Source organism: Myxine glutinosa, chromosome 8 (assembly GCF_964187855.1).
Source record: "Myxine glutinosa chromosome 8, kmMyxGlut1.1, whole genome shotgun sequence".
NCBI classification, from domain to species: domain Eukaryota; kingdom Metazoa; phylum Chordata; class Myxini; order Myxiniformes; family Myxinidae; genus Myxine; species Myxine glutinosa.
The window spans coordinates 86,059,171-86,079,369 of NC_136268.1; the positions used below are offsets into that span (position 1 = coordinate 86,059,171).

General features: G+C 45.1%; 1 protein-coding gene across 1 annotated transcript in view; it reads left to right on the forward strand.

The window, feature by feature from the left end:
• Nucleotides 1–20,199, forward strand: part of LOC137432661 (NIPA-like protein 3) — a 142,136-nt gene that overhangs the window by 98,375 nt on the left and 23,562 nt on the right. The window contains exon 10 of the mRNA XM_068124753.2: nt 15,633–15,785. Within this exon, the coding sequence (XP_067980854.2) occupies nt 15,633–15,783 (151 nt within the window). The 3' untranslated portion in view covers nt 15,784–15,785. The remainder of the gene's footprint in view (nt 1–15,632; nt 15,786–20,199) is intronic.

Consider the following 20,199-nt stretch of genomic DNA (forward strand, 5'->3'; position numbering starts at 1 on the left):
GGGGGGCTCCCGCGCATCCCCCGTCCCTCCAAACACTACCCCTCTTGGTGTCGATGCCTGGGTCGCCCTTCCGCAAGCCGCTACCCACTCCATACCGCACACCCTTGCTCACCAATACCCCTCTCACTCCCCATAGTCAGACCTCCTTGCACACCTCCTCTATCCATACACTCCGGACCAGTCATACACCTCACCATTGGTCCCTCACGAACACTCGGGTCTAACCCGACACCCAAGCCGACTGAATCTCCCCTCACACCATATACATTTCCGAGTATATCGCCACTCACCTCGACACCTCGTCTTCGCTCCTCCTCCGCCACCTGCAAACTCTTTATTTGGTTAGTAAGCACATCATCACGATTTGAGCACAGACCTTGCACCAATTCCATCACCTCCTCCTTTATCTCTCTCTTAGTTTCCCTCCGTCTCTTCTTAATTTCACTCACCCCCTCTTCCACATCCTCTAATTTTTGCTTCACGTCTTTAATTTCCCAGTGCGCCCCCTCAATTTCGTCCTCTAAGGCCACCTTGATCGTTTCTATGTGCGTCCTCACGTCCCGTTCTTTCGTCTCCATTGCCTCTGTCACCTCATCCAACCTCTTTGTCAACCCCTCATGTGCCATCTGACATTCCCTCTTCGTCGCTACCAGTTCCTTTTTTATTTCTTTCTGCGTCGCCTTTAACCCCCCGATTATCGCAGTGTTCTTCTCCACTTGCTCCACTAATTCCTTCTGTCCCACCATCAGCTGTTCTACTCCCCTCGTCAGATCCTCTATGCCCCCCTGTAACCTAGCCATACTATTTCTCACCTCTTTCTCCATACGCTCCTCACCTCGCTTTACCTCCTCGCATACCCCCGCGACCTCCTCGCCCACACCTCGTCTGATCGCCTCCCCCATTTCTCCTATCTCTTTGGTAGATGCTGCCCTCATCTGTTCCAAATCATTCCTCTGGGCATCCAATTTGGTTTCTAACCCGATTTTCACCTTCTCTATCTGCTCTCCCATTTGTTTAATTTCCCGGGCGGATTGCTCCCCTATCTCCCTCAATTTGCCTTCCATTGTGTTTTCTAACCCCCCTAACCCATTCTTCACCCCCTCCATCTGGTTCTCCTGGGCAGCCATTCTATTTTCCAACCCCGTTAACCCCTCCTTCATTTCCCAAATTTGATTACCCATGTCCTCTAGTTGGCCCCCCAATTTACCTTCGAGCCCCCAGATTTGGCTTCCCATATCATTTCTCAATTCCCCGATTTGGTTTTCTAAACGCTCCCCCATCCTTTGTTCTAGACTACCCAACCCATCTCTCAATCCCCCGATTTGATTGCCCATGCCCATATCATTCCTCAAATTGTTTAACCCATCTTACATCTGGCCACCCATTTCTCTTCTCTCTCGGGTGGATTTATCACTTTGGGCATCCATTTTTGCCATCATTTGAATCACTAGGGCGTGCCCGTACGTGGGTGCAAAAAAACATGCGTGCAAACAACAACAACAAAAAAAAACTTTCAAACCACGTGGCAGTAACGACCACAGAACCCCCCCCCCCCCCCTCTATTTAAATGAAATGGTTTGGTTCATTCGCAAAGCCAAAGCGAACGGCTTGCGAGTACGGTAGAACCCCCCCCCCCCCTCTATTTACATGAAATGGTTTGGTCCATTCGCAAAGCCAAAGCGAACGGCTTGCGAGTACGGTGACCATACCTTGGGAACCACTTCTCCGATTAATATGAAACCTTGAAAAGGCACATCCTCAGGTCCCCAGCAATATACCTGGCAAGTTTCAATTAGATCGGACCCGTGGTTGTCGAGAAACAGCGGTCACAGACAAACACACACACACACACACACACACAGACACACACACATACACACAGAGATTACTGGAATTATAGATAGATAAAGACTCGCATGTACTCTGGCATCTCGGGCTCGGCTGCCGCAACCACGTGTGAAGCGCCGCCATTTTGTGCACCTGATACCCCCGCTACCACATCCTCATATCTCTCCTCCTCCATTATTACTCCCACCTCCTCGATGGGGTCCTGGGTCGCTTCTACCCCCCCTTCTAACTCACCCACCAGCATCCGATCGCCTTGAGCATCCATGGCACGATTTTAAATTTGGATGTTTATTACATAAAAATTTTATACCATTCGTAATTTGAGTGCGCTAATCGCACTTCAGGTCCGAATCTCGCTCCTGACACCAATTGTTACGGATCTCTCCGTCGGCCTTTTTCCCCTTAAGAAGGGGGGATTAATCCCCTTGTGTATGACTGACCGACGTGAGTCCTGAAGTTGCCCAAGCTCCCTCCGGAGAGGCAGGTGAGCAACCCCGTTCGCAACCGCGGACAAGATTTTAATTGCCGAGCGGATTAGCAGCCGCGGCACGAACCATTAGCAAGTAACTGACCCGATTCTTAAACGTTGGCCAAATCATGCCACAGGTGTTCAATGTGGAAACCTCAAAGACGAACGGATGTGAAGAAGAAGAAGGCAAAAGTAGGAAGAACAAATATGATTTATTACTACAATTATGTACACAATGAAAAGTAACCAGGGAGAAGGAAAGATAAGAAAATAATTTACAGAAGGATGGAAGGACCAGAAGGACACAGAGCAATTTCTAGCTTATACAGGTTTACTTAAACCCCAGGACAACACAGAAGACGGACGACAATCAGACTTACACGGGGAATGATGATAGGGATGAATGGCTGGAAGGAGAGGAAGGTTCAGTTGGAGCAGGAGAATGGTCGGGCCGGGAGTGAGCAGCCGCCGCCCCTCCGCACTCGGGTCCACATGGCCGGGATGCTCGCAGCAACACGTCGGAGCTTGTCGTGGCAAGGCTGGTTGGAACAGCGTCTCCTTTCCCAGAGCTCTCTATTTGGGCTCCTTCAACTCTCTGGCTCCCTCAATGACTTCGCCCTTCACCTCCTTCACCAAGCAGTCCCTCACTGAACTCTTGCGCGCATCTCTCTCCCTCAATCATCTCTGGTGGGGGCGTCACGTGACGGGTTATATAGGCCACACCCTCGAACCTTCGCGAACCACCCCGGTCGTTCTTTCTCCGCCCTCTCAAGCCAAACCCCTCATCCTAGGTTGGTTGATCGGGGCTGGCTCACTCCTCCCTCCGATGACGAGGGCGGAGACATGCCTTTCTTCTCCGAACCGACCGCGGGTTCAATGGAGGGCGAATGCAGTTGGCAATTGCGGACAAATGGGGAATTGAAAGGGAATCTACCTTATTTGAATTCGGTGCAATGTAGAGTCAACTAATGGGAAACACAACCTTAAACTAATACACATAATAAAGAAATAACTATTTAGAAGGGTGTTACGAATTCCGGATTTATGTGAATTACTATTCAGGTCATTTCTTATCAATGTTTATTCTATTAAAGGTTGTTGTTGTTAAATGGTCAGAAGCGCTCCTGGTACTAACGAGACCGGAAACTGGATCGTGAAACCGGAAGAGAGAAGAAGGAGGAAGACAAGGTCGGGAGAGAAGCGGCCATCTTGATCCTCGACCAGCTCCGACGCGAGCCGAGTCGATCTTTATCTGCTTTGGAACGCGGCGTTTGCAAAGCCCGTCTGGCGAGAGGAGTTACCTGCGCGGGGTGATTGCCTGTTACGTGTCAGGTTGCCGTGGGTTCCTGGAAGGAACCAAGCGTCCGGCACTGTTCGCCTCGACGCCTCCGAGGGTGTGTACGGGTCGCACCTTGGGCCTCGCGCGCTTTGCGAGCCGCGCTTTGCTTTGCGCGCTTTGCTTTGCGAGGAGGTGTGCGCTGCAGCAGCTGTTCCCGGTACGTGACGTGCACGTTTGGAGCACGTCAGCCAGGGGTCCGTTCAACCGCCCGTGTGCGGAGAAGTCGACCTTCACCTTGGTCTGGAGGGGCCCAGAGACATTGTGAGGGACAGTGACTCTTGAGGGTGTCGTGAGTGGGGAAAGGGGGGAAATATATGAGATGGCCATCTTAGTAATATTGTTGATTGATTGTTGATGGTTGTTGATTGATTGGGAATATATTATTGATTAATCCGGATCCTTGGTGTGGGGTTTCTTATTGACTGGAATTCATATTGATTGCGTGACGAAAGCGTATAAATCATATATCTTTCTGGCGTTGTTCCTCTCACGGTCCGGGGGTCACCGAGACTAGGTAGTCACCGGGAGGACCACGTAACAGAATTGGGGGCTCGTCCAATTGAATTCCGGGATATAAAATTGTATAAAATAATAAAATAATATTTTTATTAATTAACATTAATTAATTAATTATTAATTGGTAAATTTTTGAGAAATTGTGGTAAAGTCTTGGGTGAAGGTTAACAGGTGTTAACGATAGTCACCATGGCGTTTGTGGCACAGAACTTTGCGGTAACCCCGAGTGAGGCACAGTTCCGAGCGTTACTAAAATCAGACCTCTTGAAATTGGCCAAACATTTTAACTTGGAGGTCCGAACTAATTTGAGGAAGGCAGAGTTGCAGACCGCGGTGATACAATCTATGGTGGGATTAGGAACATGGGACGAGTTAGCCTGGGAGTGGCTACCCGAAGAACCAGAAGACGTGGAGCTCCGGAACCTGGAGTTGCAATTACGGAGCCAGGAACGGATCAAAGAAGAAGAAAGGAAAGCAGAAAAGGAAAGAGCAGAAGAAGAAAGGAGAGTGGAACGAGAACTCCAGGAAAGGTTAGAAAGGATGAAAACAGAGGAAAGGAAAGCAGAAGAGAGGAGAGAAGAGAATCAAGCAGAGGAAAGGAGAGTGGAACGAGAACTCCAGGAAAGGTTAGAAGGGAGAAAAGCAGAGGAGAGGAGAGCTGCAAGGGAACTCGAAGCAGAGGAGAGAAAAGCCGAAAGGGAATTAAAGGAACGTGACATGGCGCTTCAGCAAGAAATTAAATTCAAGGAGCTGGAGTTAATGAGAGAACGGGGAGAGGTACCACCCTTGCTGACTGGGCCGACACCTAGCCAGAACACCTGGGATGTGGGCAGACATGTGAGGCTGGTTCCACCCTTCAGTGAAAAGGAAGTCGCTAAATTTTTTCCACACTTTGAGAAAGTGGCTCGACAGTTAAACTGGCCGGAGGAGGCCTGGACCATACTAGTGCAAAGTGTGCTGGTGGGTAAAGCTCAAGAGATTTATTCGGCGCTACCAATGGACCAATGTGCAGATTATGAGGTATTGCAGAAGCACATTCTCAAAGCCTATGAGTTGGTTCCTGAAGCTTACTGGCAGAAATTCAGGAATGCCAGGAAGAGGGAGAGTGAGACCCATGTGGAGTTTGCCAGAGTGAAAGAAAACATGTTTGATCGGTGGTGTGAGTCAAAAGGAGTCGGGAAAGACTTCGAAGCATTGCGTGACTTGATCCTGGTGGAGGAATTTCAACAGTGTGTCCACGAGGACATAAAAGTGTACCTGCAGGAAAAGAAAGTACCAAAGTTGTGGGACGCAGCCACCATGGCAGATGATTATGCCTTAACACACCGGATAGGGGTCCACAAACCTAACTCCTCGCCGAGACTTCAGCAAGGGAGTTATGGAACACCCGGTGCGGAGAACGACAATACATGGCGGCGGCCTCGAGAGGATTATGGGGACAACTCTGATACCCCAACTGTTCGAAATCAGGGGGCTACGGGCCCAAGACAAACTTATTTTCTGTGGGGCCCGAGGCAGACCACGAGTTTTTCCTCCGGGCCTACTTGCGCTTTTTGCAAGAAACCTGGACACTTGATGTCCAGTTGTTACCTCATGAAAAGGGAAAACCCAGAGCGGAGTCCGACTAGTACAACTCCGAATGCGATGGCAAACGTAAGAAATCGCCCACAGAAGAGTTACCAACCATTTATTTATGAGGGGTTTGTCTCACTAGAGGGAGACTTGACTAACCCAAGATCTGTTAGGGTATTGAGGGACACAGGAGCCCATCAATCCTTAATGCTTGAAGGCATTTTGCCATTGTCAAATATAACAGCAACTGGTGATAGTGTTCGGTTGCAAGGGATCGGTGGCTGTGTTAGTGCGCCACTTCATGTCATCCATTTGGAATCCGATTTGGTGTCAGAACCGGTCACCGTCGGTTTACAAGCGATATTCCTGTAGAATCTACAGATATTCCTACAGAATTCCTGTAGAGGGAGTATCTGTGGTTATCAAGAAAGATTTGGCCGGGGGTCAAGTTTATGGTAACCCGGGGGTTGGTAAAGAGCCCAGCAGGGAAAATAACACCACCCCAGCTCGGGATGGCGACAAAAGTACCAAGTTATTTGTAGGGGGACTGAACTTCAAAACAAAGGAAGCAGTTCTGACCTCTGTCTTCAACAGATATGGGCCGCTGGTGGAAGTGCGGTTGGTAAAAGACAGGGAAACGCAACGGTCAAGAGGGTTCGGCTTTGTCACGTTTGCAAGCACAAAAGACGCCAGAGAGGCAGAGAGGAATTGGAATGGTAAGGATTTGGAGGGTCGGACCATAACAGTAGGGAAGGCATTTCATAGGCGTCGAGAGGTCTACAGAAGAGGACAACTTGGCGGTAGTTTGGGTGTTGGCAGCCGCCGATATTACTATGGAGGCTCCCAGAGTTATGGCACCTCCCGAAAGAATGATTGTCAGAGCACTGGCCGAGACGGAGACCGCCAGTCAGGTGACTACGGGGACAAGTGGTCCCACCGTAACTGTTACGAGTCCGGAGAAGTTGAAGCACTATATACGGCGGAGCCGCCGAGCCTGGGTTCCTACACGGACTAACCGTGAACACCACATTCTTAAAGGCGTCCAGGTAGTGAACTTTCCTGCACGGACTAACCGTGAACTCCACGTTCTTAAAGGCGTCCATGTAATGAACTTTCCTCCCCGGACTAACCGTGAACTCCACATTTCTTAAGGCGTCCATGTAGTGTATACTCAGTTTGGCCTCCCGAAAAAGTGCTATCGAGTTGTTTAACTTTGGGGTTTTGGTCACCACCCCTTAACTGGCATTCAAGAGAAACTAGAAGTTGTTGACGCTTGGTCCAGAGTGAATTACCTTTGGAATCTCTGGGGGTTTTGGGAAATCTTGTTGCTTTATTTTTGAGATGTGATAATTGTGCCTGGGGGAACTGATGATTTGGGGTGTGAGTTATCTTGTTTGTTTATCAAAGTTGGCCTGCAAAGAAAGTTTTCGCTGGGTTCAAACTTTCTTTCTTGAAGGGGGGGGAGTGTTACGAATTCCGGATTTATGTGAATTACTACTCAGGTCATTTCTTATCAATGTTTATTCTATTAAAGGTTGTTGTTGTTAAATGGTCAGAAGCGCTCCTGGTGCTAACGAGACCGGAAACGGGATCGTGAAACCGGAAGAGAGAAGAAGGAGGAAGACAAGGTCGGGAGAGAAGCGGCCATCTTGATCCTCGACCAGCTCCGACGCGAGCCGAGTCGATCTTTATCTGCTTTGGAACGCGGCGTTTGCAAAGCCCGCCTGGCAAGAGGAGTTACCTGCGCGGGGTGATTGCCTGTTACGTGTCAGGTTGCCGTGGGTTCCTGGAAGGAACCAAGCGTCCAGCACTGTTCGCCTCGACACCTCCGAGGGCGTGTACGGGTCGCACCTTGGGCCTCGCGCGCTTTGCGAGCCACGCTTTGCTTTGCGCGCTTTGCTTTGCGAGGAGGTGTGCGCTGCAGCAGCTGTTCCCGGTACGTGATGTGCACGTTTGGAGCACGTCAGCCAGGGGTCCGTTCAACCGCCCGTGTGCGGAGAAGTCGACCTTCACCTTGGTCTGGAGGGGCCTAGAGACATTGTGAGGGACAGTGACTCTTGAGGGTGTCGTGAGTGGGGAAAGGGGGGAAATATATGAGATGGCCATCTTAGTAATATTGTTGATTGATTGTTGATGGTTGTTGATTGATTGGGAATATATTATTGATTAATCCGGATCCTTGGTGTGGGGTTTCTTATTGACTGGAATTCATATTGATTGCGTTACGAAAGCGTATAAATCATTTATCTTTCTGGCGTTGTTCCTCTCACGGTCCGGGGGTCACCGAGACTAGGTAGTCACCGGGAGGACCACATAACAAAGGGTATATGGTGGCCTGCGTGTATGCGATGGATTAACTAAGAGGACGACCTATGACCTTTACACACAAAACGGAGATATTTACAAGGAATTCATTACACTTACACAGGGTGATATTTACAACAATATAAAAACACAGGATTCTCAAATCCGCAACTATATATATATATATATATATATATATATATATATATATATATATATATATATATATACATATATAAACTAGCTTGGCTCGGCTCACTGCGCTCGCTCGCCTCACCCCGCGTTGTTATAGAGGAACGGGCTTGTTTTAGCTGAGGATAATGACTGTACCTGAGCTGCTGTGTTATTATTTACAGTTTACACCAATCATTACATAAACAATTATTTTGCACAAATGTATTTGTCGTGTTTGTGATATTATATTTTATAAGCAATTTAGGTTGAAAAAATATTTGAAAATTCAAAATGAATCCTTCAGCACATACACAGTAGGGGTAGGGGCAGCCTGAAGGTTTGGGACGATTACACCTCATCACCACGTAATTAAAAGCATCTCACCACCACGAAATTAAAAATACCTCACCACCACGAAATAAAAAATACCTCACCACCACGTAATTCAAAACACCTCACCACCACGTAATTCAAAACACCTCACCACCACGTAATTCAAAACACCTCACCACCACGTAATTCAAAACACCTCACCACCATGTAATTCAAAACACCTCACCACCACGTAATTCAAAACACCTCATCACCACGTAATTCAAAACAACTCACCACCACGTGATTCAAAACACCTCACCACCACGTGATTCAAAACGCCTCACCAACAACGTTATTAAAAACACTTCATAACTACAGAAACAAAAGTTCAGTGACAACACAGACACTGTCCACATATGCAGATATATTGATGGATGACTGTACCTGAGTTGCTGTTTTGTCATGGTTTACACCAATCATAATACAAATAATTATTTTGCACAATGTATTTGTAATACACGTGATATTACATTTTATAAACAATTGAAGTTGAAGAAATTAAATTTTAGAAAATTTTTTTTAAAATCTTTCAAAAACAAATTTTTTTTTTCAAAACATTTTTCATTAAAAAAAAATACATTTAGCACATACCCACGGGAGAGATAGGTGCATACCAGAAGTTTGGTACGATTTCACAAAAGTTTGAGGGAGTAGTTCAGTGACAACACAGGACAGGACAGACACTGCACAGATATATATATATATATATATATATATATATATATATATATATATATATATATATATATATATATATATATATATATATATATATATATATATATATATATATATATATATACAGTATATATATATATATATATATATATATATATATATATATATATATATATATATATATATATACATATATATATATATATATATATAGATAGATAGATATATATATATATATATAGATAGATAGATAGATAGATAGATAGATAGATATATATATATATATATATATATATATATATATATATATAGATAGATAGATATATATATATATATATATATATATATATATATATATATATATATATATATATATATATATATATATATATATATATATATATAGATATATATATATAGATAGATAGATAGATAGATATATATATATATATATATATATATATATATATATATATATATATATATATATATATATATATATATATATATAGGTATATATATATATATATATATATATATATATAGGTATATATATATATATATATATATATATATATATATATATATATATATATATATATATATATATATATATAGGTATATATATATATATATTGTTACGGATTCATCACTTCCGTTGTGGTGGTTTGCATCCACTGTAAATATTTCTGATTCCATGTACTATTATTGTTTTCAAAAGGTTTATTGTCCATGAACTGTTTTCAAAAGGTAAAAAAAGTTAATGTTAAAAGAAACAGGAAACCGGATCGGGAACCGGATGACGAAGAGGAAGAAGAGGGAGAAAAAGGGGGCGGAGCGAGTGAGTCAGACAAGAAGGAGCCGAGCTACTTGCGGTCTGGAGCGAACATTGGCGAGCAAGAGTCACTGGCGAACTTTCGGGTTTCCGGGAAAGGGATTCCTGCGACAGAGTTGTCATCGCTGTGACCGATCAACCTGCATGTCAGGTTTTTGGTGGTGGATTCCGAGGAGAATTATCGCCGGGCCGTTACGTCTCAAGAGCGGGTCGTCGGCCATGTTGACTCGCGCAGGACTTGCACTTCGCTCGCGGTTTCGTCTCTTTTCGACCATTTTCACCGCATTCAGACGTCGATCTGGGGCGTGTGTGTGTGTGCACCGTGGCTTGAAGATTAATTTGTGGTTCGCCGACTGTGAGCCGTGAAAGTCCATACCTGAGGGTTTGATTTCCCAGTCACCTGGAGGGCCTTTGGATTTCTCAGTCGGCTTGAGGGCGCCTTTGTGCAGTTGTGGCTGTGTGACTGTTCTTGCCATCCGAACGGGATTCTGGTCTCGATTGGACATCATTCTGGTGATCGCTGGAGCGAATCAACTTCGTCTTGAAGCCGGGAATAAGAGACATTGGGGATGTTCTTGTTTCACTCACTTGGAGCACAGTGAGTTATATATTACAAAACTGATGGTACCATCATAGGACATATTGATTGTACTTTTGAATACTATTATTGTTGTACTGTTATTCTTGTGTGATCTGAAAACAATATTTGTTTTTGAGTAGCAATTGGGGTGGCTTCTCCATTGATCTTTGACATACAGAATAACACATTTTTCTGCCGTGACTCCTCTCGGGGCTCGGAGGTACACCGTGACCAGGGGGTCGGGGAGGAGCACGTAACAATATATATTTTGCAGTATGCCGTCCTGACGATGGCGCAAATCGTACCTGACAGGAGTAATGCCCTGTCAGTGGATTAAGGGGTCTTACTCCTATTGAGAGGAGTGGTCCCAATTGAATGACCATGCATTGTGGCCCCTCGGGGCCACAATATATATATATTGTATAATATATATATATTGTAACGGATTTGAGAATCCTGTCTTTGTAAATATACCCCCTTGTAAATAATGTAATGATTCTTTGTAAATACCTCTATATGTGTAAAGGTCAAAGGTCATCCCTTTAGCTAGTCCATCGCATACACGTAGAAAATCATAGGATCTTCTAAATAGTTATCTCTTTATTCTATGTCAGTATAAGGCTCTGTTTTTCCACTAGTTCTTTGTGTTGCACCAAATCAAATAAGATAGTTCCACTTTTAGGTTTCCCCCAAATCATCTCCTCAAAGTGCAAGTGACAGTTGGGCTGTTTTCGGCAGCGTTGGCCACCGTTGCATTGGGCGGTTTTCATTACCATCATATTCACCCCAAGACTCCATCGCACACGAGGCCAAGGAAGGGGCAGGAGCCACCGGATCACGGGCATGGCACCACCTCGTCATCAAAGGTGGAGCCAAAGAGCCCTTGCCCACCAATCAGCGCCGAGGTGAGCAAAAACCGGAGGCGTGGCATAGGAGTTGGCGGATCATCGCGCCATGCGCAATATAAGCGCGCACGCAAGCCTTTTTGCAGGAGATGCGTGACACAGCTGAAGCAGACAAGAGAGAAAGAGACGTGAGGGGGTGCTTATATTGCGGCAATAGACCGATACCCTCTAGGGCCCTATTGTCGCCGGTTGTGGAGGCGTGGAGCTGCCGGCTGCTGTTCGCTTCGAGCCCGGAACGTGAACCTCGACGGTGTGCATTTGCCCGGACCTTCCTGCCCTGCCATCGGCTTGGACCTTCTCCTCCCTCCAGTGATTCCTGCCTTCAAATTCCCCATTCGTGTACGTGAGTTTGTTTTGTGTGTCTTGTCCCTGCGTATAAGTAAGCCTGTATAGTTAAGTTGCACTGTGTCTATCTGCCTGTAAGTTACTTTATTTCCTTTCTTCTCCTTTAGTTTTATATAGTAATAATAAATATTTGTTCTTCCTTACCTTTGCCTTCTTTCATTCACATCCGATCGCTTTAGTGATTTCCCAATTGAGTTCCTGTGGTGCGATTTCGGCCAAAGCTCCGCAATCGGGTTAGTGATTGTTATACGGCTCACGCCGCAGTTCGCTTCACTCGGCGCAACCAATCAAATTACACTGCGGCACGGGCGGGGGTGTTTCCTTGCGTCCCGGAAGGCGCCGGTACTTAGGTCATAGGACGGATAGGCCTAATACCCTACCCAGCGCTGACTGGGCGTGACGTCATACCCTCAGGGTCGGCGACGGCCAGTATAAAGGACAAGGGGTTAACCCCCCTTGGCAAGGGGAGCGCCGTCGTCCCAGATCCGTAACAATGTATATATATATATATATATATATATATATATATATATATATATATATATATATATATATTTATATATATATATATATGTATATATATATATATAAATTATCGCACGTCACCAAAAATATTGAGAAATGATAACAGAAGTAGTTGTTAAAAAAAACAGTTTTCAGTGATAGACAGTGGACAAACATATATGGTATATGGGATTTGAATTTTCTGAATCTGCAACATGAACTAGTGGTTTGATCAGTTGGGTTTAGAAGGGCATTTTGTTGTAGTGACCATGCTAACAGCACAGTGGTGTAATGGTTAGAGTGTCCACTCCGAGGCTCGGCGAGTCATACCAACGACTAAAAAATGGTGCGTGCTGCTTCACTGCTAGACGCTCAGCATTTAAAAGGATAGAGCACGGACAATCCCCATCAGTTGGCATCCATGGGGTGGAGGAAATTCCTCCTGAGGAAATGCCCCGCTGAGTTAGATGAGAAAGATGGCACCATTGTTGTGACATCATTGGTACCCAGACTTGTTTTTTTGTTTTTTGTTTTTTTTGTTTTTTTGTATACAAGATCGACACTCGTGTAAGAGCTTCTGGGCTCAAACAGCATTAAGAACATTAATCAGAAGAAAAAAAACTGACACATAAAACATATGATAAAGGGAATGGGAGACAAGATGGGGAGAGAGAGGGAAGCACACAAGTATAACAGTAGAGAACAGGGACATCAGAAGATCTTTGGGAGGGAGAGGGCTTGGGGGGAGGAGGCATGGGAAGGGTGGGGGGGGGGGGTAATATTTCATGAAGTGACGGCACTTCCCCCAAGATCAGTGGTTGTGATAAGTGTTTGTTGTGTGTGTGTGTGTGTGTGTGTGTGTGTGTGTGTGTGTGTGTGTGTGTGTGTGTGTGTGCGTGTGGCAGCTCCATTACCAGCCGTACACCATGTATATAAAAACAGAGCATGAAAAAGCCAACCCAATTATTGATTTGGTTTGTTAATTTTCTGTTAGGATAATTACTACAACAATATTGTAGATGTAACAAGAAGAAGACATCATGCAGAGCACGATACTTGCAAAATGCACCTCCACCCCCCCCCCCCCCCCCCAAAAGGTTGACATTAATCCAGCAAATTATCCATTTCATCAAGGTTAAAATTGACGATCTTGATCAAAGCTCGGGTCAATAGGATGAAAAGTGACGATTTTTCAGATGAAACTTGATGATTTTAGAAGTTTGACCCTGAGTTGACTTTTGACCTTTAAATAGTTCGTGTTGCAATTCAGTGAAGCACTATGCAAATGCTGTTAAATTTTCAAGTCAATCGGATGAAAATTGACTGGTTTTCAGATGAACATTGATGATTTTTGGAAGTTTGACCTTGAGTTGACTTTTGACCTTTTGACTTCAAAAATAGTTGTTTTCTAAATTTACTGACTCAATCTGCGAAGGCTGTTCAATTTTCAAGTCAATCAGATGAAAATTGATGGTTTTTCAGATGAAAATTGATGATTTTGGAAGTTTGACCTTGAGTTGCCCTTTGACCTTTTGACCTCAAAAATAGTTGGTTTTCCAATTTATTGACTCGATATACAAATGCTGTTCAATTTTCAAGTCAATCGGATTTAAAATGGCGATTTTAGAAATTTTACCTCCAGATTACCTTTAACATTTGACCTCAAATTCAAAAGGCTTCTCAATTGTGATCACCTCTACAACTTCATGAACTTTCATGAAAATCGGTTTAGAATTGTGACCTGTAGGCAAGTGACAAACAGACAAAGAAACAAGAAGACGTCATGCAGAGCACGATATTTGCAAAATCCACCCTCCCCAAAAAGGTGGCCATTGATCCATCAAATTGTCCATTTCATCAAGATTAAAATTGACGATCTTTTTTTTTTTTTTTTTTTTTTTTTTTGTATACAAGATCGAGGCTCGTGAAAGAGCTAACATTAATCACACAAAAAGACAAACCGACACACAAAACACAAAAAACAAGGGGAGCGGCAGACAAGATGGGGAGAGAGGGGGAAGGACACAAAAGAGAGGGGGAAGAGGGGGAAGGACACAAACACAACATTTGAGAGCAGGGACATCGGGAGGACTTGGGGGGAGGTGGGAGAGGATTAAAACATATGAACACTGCAAGGACTCTGGGGTGAATTACCGGGGGTAGAAAAGATCAAGGTTTTCGATGGGGGACGATAAGAGATGGTGGTGAACAGCTGTTTTAAAGACCTGGAGGGAGGAGTGGGATTGAAGGGAGTGGGGGAGTTTGTTCCAGAGGCGGGAGAAAAGGGGAATGAAAGAGTGAAGGTGAGCAGAGAGCCTAGACTTTGGCAGTTTAACCATAAGAGGGTTGCAGGCAGATCTTGTGCGACCTGAAGGAATATTGGGGGGACAGAGCACAGAGAGAGCTGGGGGAGCAAGGCCGGAGAGATCTTGATCAAGACTTGCGTCAATCGGATGAAAATTGACGGTTTTTCAGATGAAAACAGATGATTTTGTAGGTTTGACCTTGAGTTGACCTTTTGACCTCAAAAATAGTTGGTTTCCCAGTTTAGTGACTCAATGTGCAAATGCTCTTAAATGTTCAAGTCAATTGGATGAAAATTGACTGGTTTTCAGAGGAACATTGATGATTTTTGAAAGTTTGACCTTGAGTTGACTTATGACCTTTTGACCTTTAAATAGTTTGTGTCTTCATTCAGTGAAGCACTATGCAAATGCTGTTAAATTTTCAAGTCAATCAGATGAAAATTGAGGGGTTTTAAGATGAAAATGGATGATTTTGTAGGTTTGACCTTGAGTTGACCTTTGACATTTTGACCTCAAAATAGTTGGTTTCCCTATATAGTGACTCAATGTGCAAATGCTGTTCAATTTTCAAATAAATCGGATGAAAATTGACTTTTTCAGATGAAAATGGATGATTTTGTAGGTTTGACCTTCAGTTGACCTTTGACCTTTTGTCTTCAAAAATAGTTGGTTTCCCAATTTAGTGACTCAATATACAAATGCTGTTCAATTTTCAAGTCGATCAGATAAAAAATGGCGATTTTAGAAATTCGACCTCCAGATGACCTTTAACCTCAAAATCAATAGGTTTCTCAAAATAAAAATTTTTTTTTTTTGATTTTGCAAGTATTAATTAGGCACTTTAATTAGGCATTAATTAGGCAAAAAAAAATTGCTTTCCAGATGCCTTCTGTGCTTTAGTGGTGTCCTGCTGGTCACATGGGAGAGGAGGAAAGCCCAGGAACTCTTGCCCTTCACAACCTCAGGAGCAATTCAAGGTGTCTGCCCACCACTTGATGTTTTACAAATGGCGGAGGTGCAACAGGTGACCTAGAGGTAATGTATTATTTATTGTATTTTGAAGTTGCTGGGATTGTATTTTGAAGACCACAGCTCATGTAAACCACCAGGTTTTACATTTTCAAATCACATCACCATACAGACGAAGAGAAGTTAAATATGCTGCCCCTTTGTGTTTGTGTTAAAATGTGTCAATTCTTACTTTCAAGACCAGACAAAACTCATTTTTGTTCAACTAGGCTTTAGACCTCCATGTTTTCACAGTAAGGGGCTGTGGGCATGGTGTCATCTATCTATAATTCCAGTAATCTCTGTCTGTCTGTACGTTTGTTTGTCTGTGACCGCTGTTTCTCGACAACCACGGGTCCGATATACTTTTAACTTGCCAGGTATATTGCTGGGGACCCGAGGATGTGCCTTTTCAAGGTTTCATATTAATCGGACAATTACTTACCGAGCTATGTCCAAAAAACGATTCAACCAATCAGAGAGCAGCGAACGATCGCGTGTGCCGAACGTGGCGGGCACACTCTGCCTCGGATGGCACATTTGAGAGCGTATTCATTTATTTCACGTTTGCAAACTATGTTGGCGTTAAACTATGTTTTACAACTAATAAAAACGAATTTGCGATTCATTCGCTTTCCTGCGCGTTTGTGCACGCGATGGCGATTTCTTTACCAAACTCCGGAAGCCGTTCGCTTTGGACCAAACCATTTCATGTAAATAGAGGGGGGGGATATAATTTTAGATATAGATATAGTACGGGCAATGCCCTAGTAGCCTGAAATTATATTCAGTATTATTCTTCTTTTCCAAACATGAAAGGCAACACAAGAAAAATAGGGATGCAAAGAAAAGCACTTCTGCCCATCTTCATCCTAATCTCCCCAACGATGTATTCCTCATTCAGCACAAAAAGGAGAATCAAAAAAACAAAAGCTTAGTCTGTGAGTGTATAAACGGTACTGGACTTATTGGCCCGAGGCCTGAGGGAAGCCTGCTGTGAAGGGAAGTCTATATTGGCCCGAGGAAGCCTGCTGTAAAGGGAAGTCTATACTGGCCCGAGGAAGCCTGCTGTGAAGGGAAGTCTATACTGGCTTTAGGAAGCCTGCTGTGAAGGGAAGTCTATACTGGCTTTAGGAAGCCTGCTGTGAAGGGAAGTCTATATTGGCCTTAGGAAGCCTGCTGTGAAGGGAAGTCTATATTGGCCTTAGGAAGCCTGCTGTGAAGGGAAGTCTACACTGGCCTTAGGAAGCCTGCTGTGAAGGGAAGTCTATACTGGCCTTAAGAAGCCTGCTGTGAAGGGAAGTCTATACTGGCCTTAGGAAGCCTGCTGTGAAGGGAAGTCTATACTGGCCTTAAGAAGCCTGCTGTGAAGGGAAGTCTATACTGGCCTTAGGAAGCCTGGTGTGAAGGGAAGTCTATACTGGCCTTAAGAAGCCTGCTGTGAAGGGAAGTCTATATTGGCCCGAGGAAGCCTGCTGTGAAGGGAAGTCTATACTGGCTTTAGGAAGCCTGCTGTGAAGGGAAGTCTATACTGGCCTTAGGAAGCCTGCTGTGAACGGAAGTCTATACTGGCCTTAGGAAGCCTGCTGTGAAGGGAAGTCTATATTGGCCTTAGGAAGCCTTCTGTGAAGGGAAGTCTATACTGGCCTTAGGAAGCCTGCTGTGAAGGGAAGTCTATATTGGCCCAAGGAAGCCTGCTGTGAAGGGAAGTCTATACTGGCCTTAGGAAGCCTGCTGTGAAGGGAAGTCTATATTGGCCCGAGGAAGCCTGCTGTGAAGGGAAGTCTATATTGGCCTTAGGAAGCCTGCTGTGAAGGGAAGTCTATATTGGCCTTAGGAAGCCTGCTGTGAAGGGAAGTCTATACTGGCTTCAGGAAGCCTGCTGTGAAGGGAAGTCTATATTGGCCTTAGGAAGCCTGCTGTGAAGGGAAGTCTATATTGGCCCGAGGAAGCCTGCTTTGAAGGGAAGTCTATACTGGCCTTAGGAAGCCTGCTGTGAAGGGAAGTCTATATTGGCCCGAGGAAGCCTGCTGTGAAGGGAAGTCTATACTGGCTTTAGGAAGCCTGCTGTGAAGGGAAGCCTATATTGGCCTTAGGAAGCCTGCTGTGAAGGGAAGTCTATACTGGCTTTAGGAAGCCTGCTGTGAAGGGAAGTCTATATTGGCCTTAGGAAGCCTGCTGTGAAGGGAAGTCTATACTGGCCTTAGGAAGCCTGCTGTGATGGGAAGTCTATACTGGCTTTAGGAAGCCTGCTGTGAAGGGAAGTCTATATTGGCCTTTGGAAGCCTGCTGTGAAGGGAAGTCTATATTGGCCCGAGGAAGCCTGCTGTGAAGGGAAGTCTATACTGGCCTTAGGAAGCCTGCTGTGAAGGGAGGGAAGTCTATATTGGCCCGAGGAAGCCTGCTGTGAAGGGAAGTCTATACTGGCCTTAGGAAGCCTGCTGTGAAGGGAAGTCTATACTGGCCTTAGGAAGAAGCCTGCTGTGAAGGGAAGTCTATACTGGCCTTAGGAAGCCTGCGGTGAAGGGAAGTCTATACTGGCTTTAGGAAGCCTGCTGTGAAGGGAAGTCTATATTGGCTTTAGGAAGCCTGCTGTGAAGGGAAGTCTATATTGGCCTTAGGAAGCCTGCTGTGAAGGGAAGTCTATACTGGCTTTAGGAAGCCTGATGTGAAGGGAAGTCTATATTGGCTTTAGGAAGCCTGCTGTGAAGGGAAGTCTATATTGGCCTTAGGAAGCCTGCTGTGAAGGGAAGTCTATACTGGCCTTAGGAAGCCTGCTGTGAAGGGAAGTCTATACTGGCCTTAGGAAGCCTGTGCTGTGAAGGGAAGTCTATACTGGCCTTAGGAAGCCTGCTGTGAAGGGAAGTCTATACTGGCTTTAGGAAGCCTGCTGTGAAGGGAAGTCTATACTGGCCTTAGGAAGCCTGCTGTGAAGGGAAGTCTATACTGGCTTTAGGAAGCCTGATGTGAAGGGAAGTCTATACTGGCTTTAGGAAGCCTGCTGTGAAGGGAAGTCTATATTGGCCCGAGGAAGCCTGCTGTGAAGGGAAGTCTATACTGGCCTTAGGAAGCCTGCTGTGAAGGGAAGTCTATATTGGCCTTAGGAAGCCTGCTGTGAAGGGAAGTCTATATTGGCCTTAGGAAGCCTGCTGTGAAGGGAAGTCTATACTGGCCTTAGGAAGCCTGCTGTGAAGGGAAGTCTATATTGGCCTTAGGAAGCCTGCTGTGAAGGGAAGTCTATATTGGCCTTAGGAAGCCTGGTGTGAAGGGAAGTCTATACTGGCTTTAGGAAGCCTGCTGTGAAGGGAAGTCTATATTGGCTTTAGGAAGCCTGCTGTGAAGGGAAGTCTATATTGGCCTTAGGAAGCCTGCTGTGAAGGGAAGTCTATACTGGCCTTAGGAAGCCTGCTGTGAAGGGAAGTCTATACTGGCTTTAGGAAGCCTGCTGTGAAGGGAAGTCTATATTGGCTTTAGGAAGCCTGCTGTGAAGGGAAGTCTATACTGGCCTTAGGAAGCCTGCTGTGAAGGGAAGTCTATATTGGCCTTAGGAAGCCTGCTGTGAAGGGAAGTCTATACTGGCCTTAGGAAGCCTGCTGTGAAGGGAAGTCTATATTGGCCCGAGGAAGCCTGCTGTGAAGGGAAGTCTATACTGGCTTTAGGAAGCCTGCTGTGAAGGGAAGTCTATACTGGCCTTAGTAAGCCTGCTGTGAAGGGAAGTCTATACTGGCTTTAGGAAGCCTGCTGTGAAGGGAAGTCTATATTGGCCTTAGGAAGCCTGCTGTGAAGGGAAGTCTATACTGGCCTTAGGAAGCCTGCTGTGAAGGGAAGTCTATACTGGCTTTAGGAAGCCTGCTGTGAAGGGAAGTCTATATTGGCCTTAGGAAGCCTGCTGTGAAGGGAAGTCTATATTGGCCCGAGGAAGCCTGCTGTGAAGGGAAGTCTATACTGGCCTTAGGAAGCCTGCTGTGAAGGGAAGTCTATATTGGCCTTAGGAAGCCTGCTGTGAAGGGAAGTCTATACTGGCCTTAGGAAGCCTGCTGTGAAGAGTCTATATTGGCCTTAGGAAGCCTGCTGTGAAGGGAAGTCTATACTGGCCTTAGGAAGCCTGCTGTGAAGGGAAGTCTATACTGGCCTTAGGAAGCCTGCTGTGAAGGGAAGTCTATATTGGCCTTAGGAAGCCTGCTGTGAAGGGAAGTCTATACTGTCCTTAGGAAGCCTGCTGTGAAGGGAAGTCTATACTGGCTTTAGGAAGCCTGCTGTGAAGGGAAGTCTTTATTGGCCTTAGGAAGCCTGCTGTGAAGGGAAGTCTATATTGGCCCGAGGAAGCCTGCTGTGAAGGGAAGTCTATACTGGCATTAGGAAGCCTGATGTGAAGGGAAGTCTATATTGGCCTTAGGAAGCCTGCTGTGAAGGGAAGGAAGTCTATACTGGCCTTAGGAAG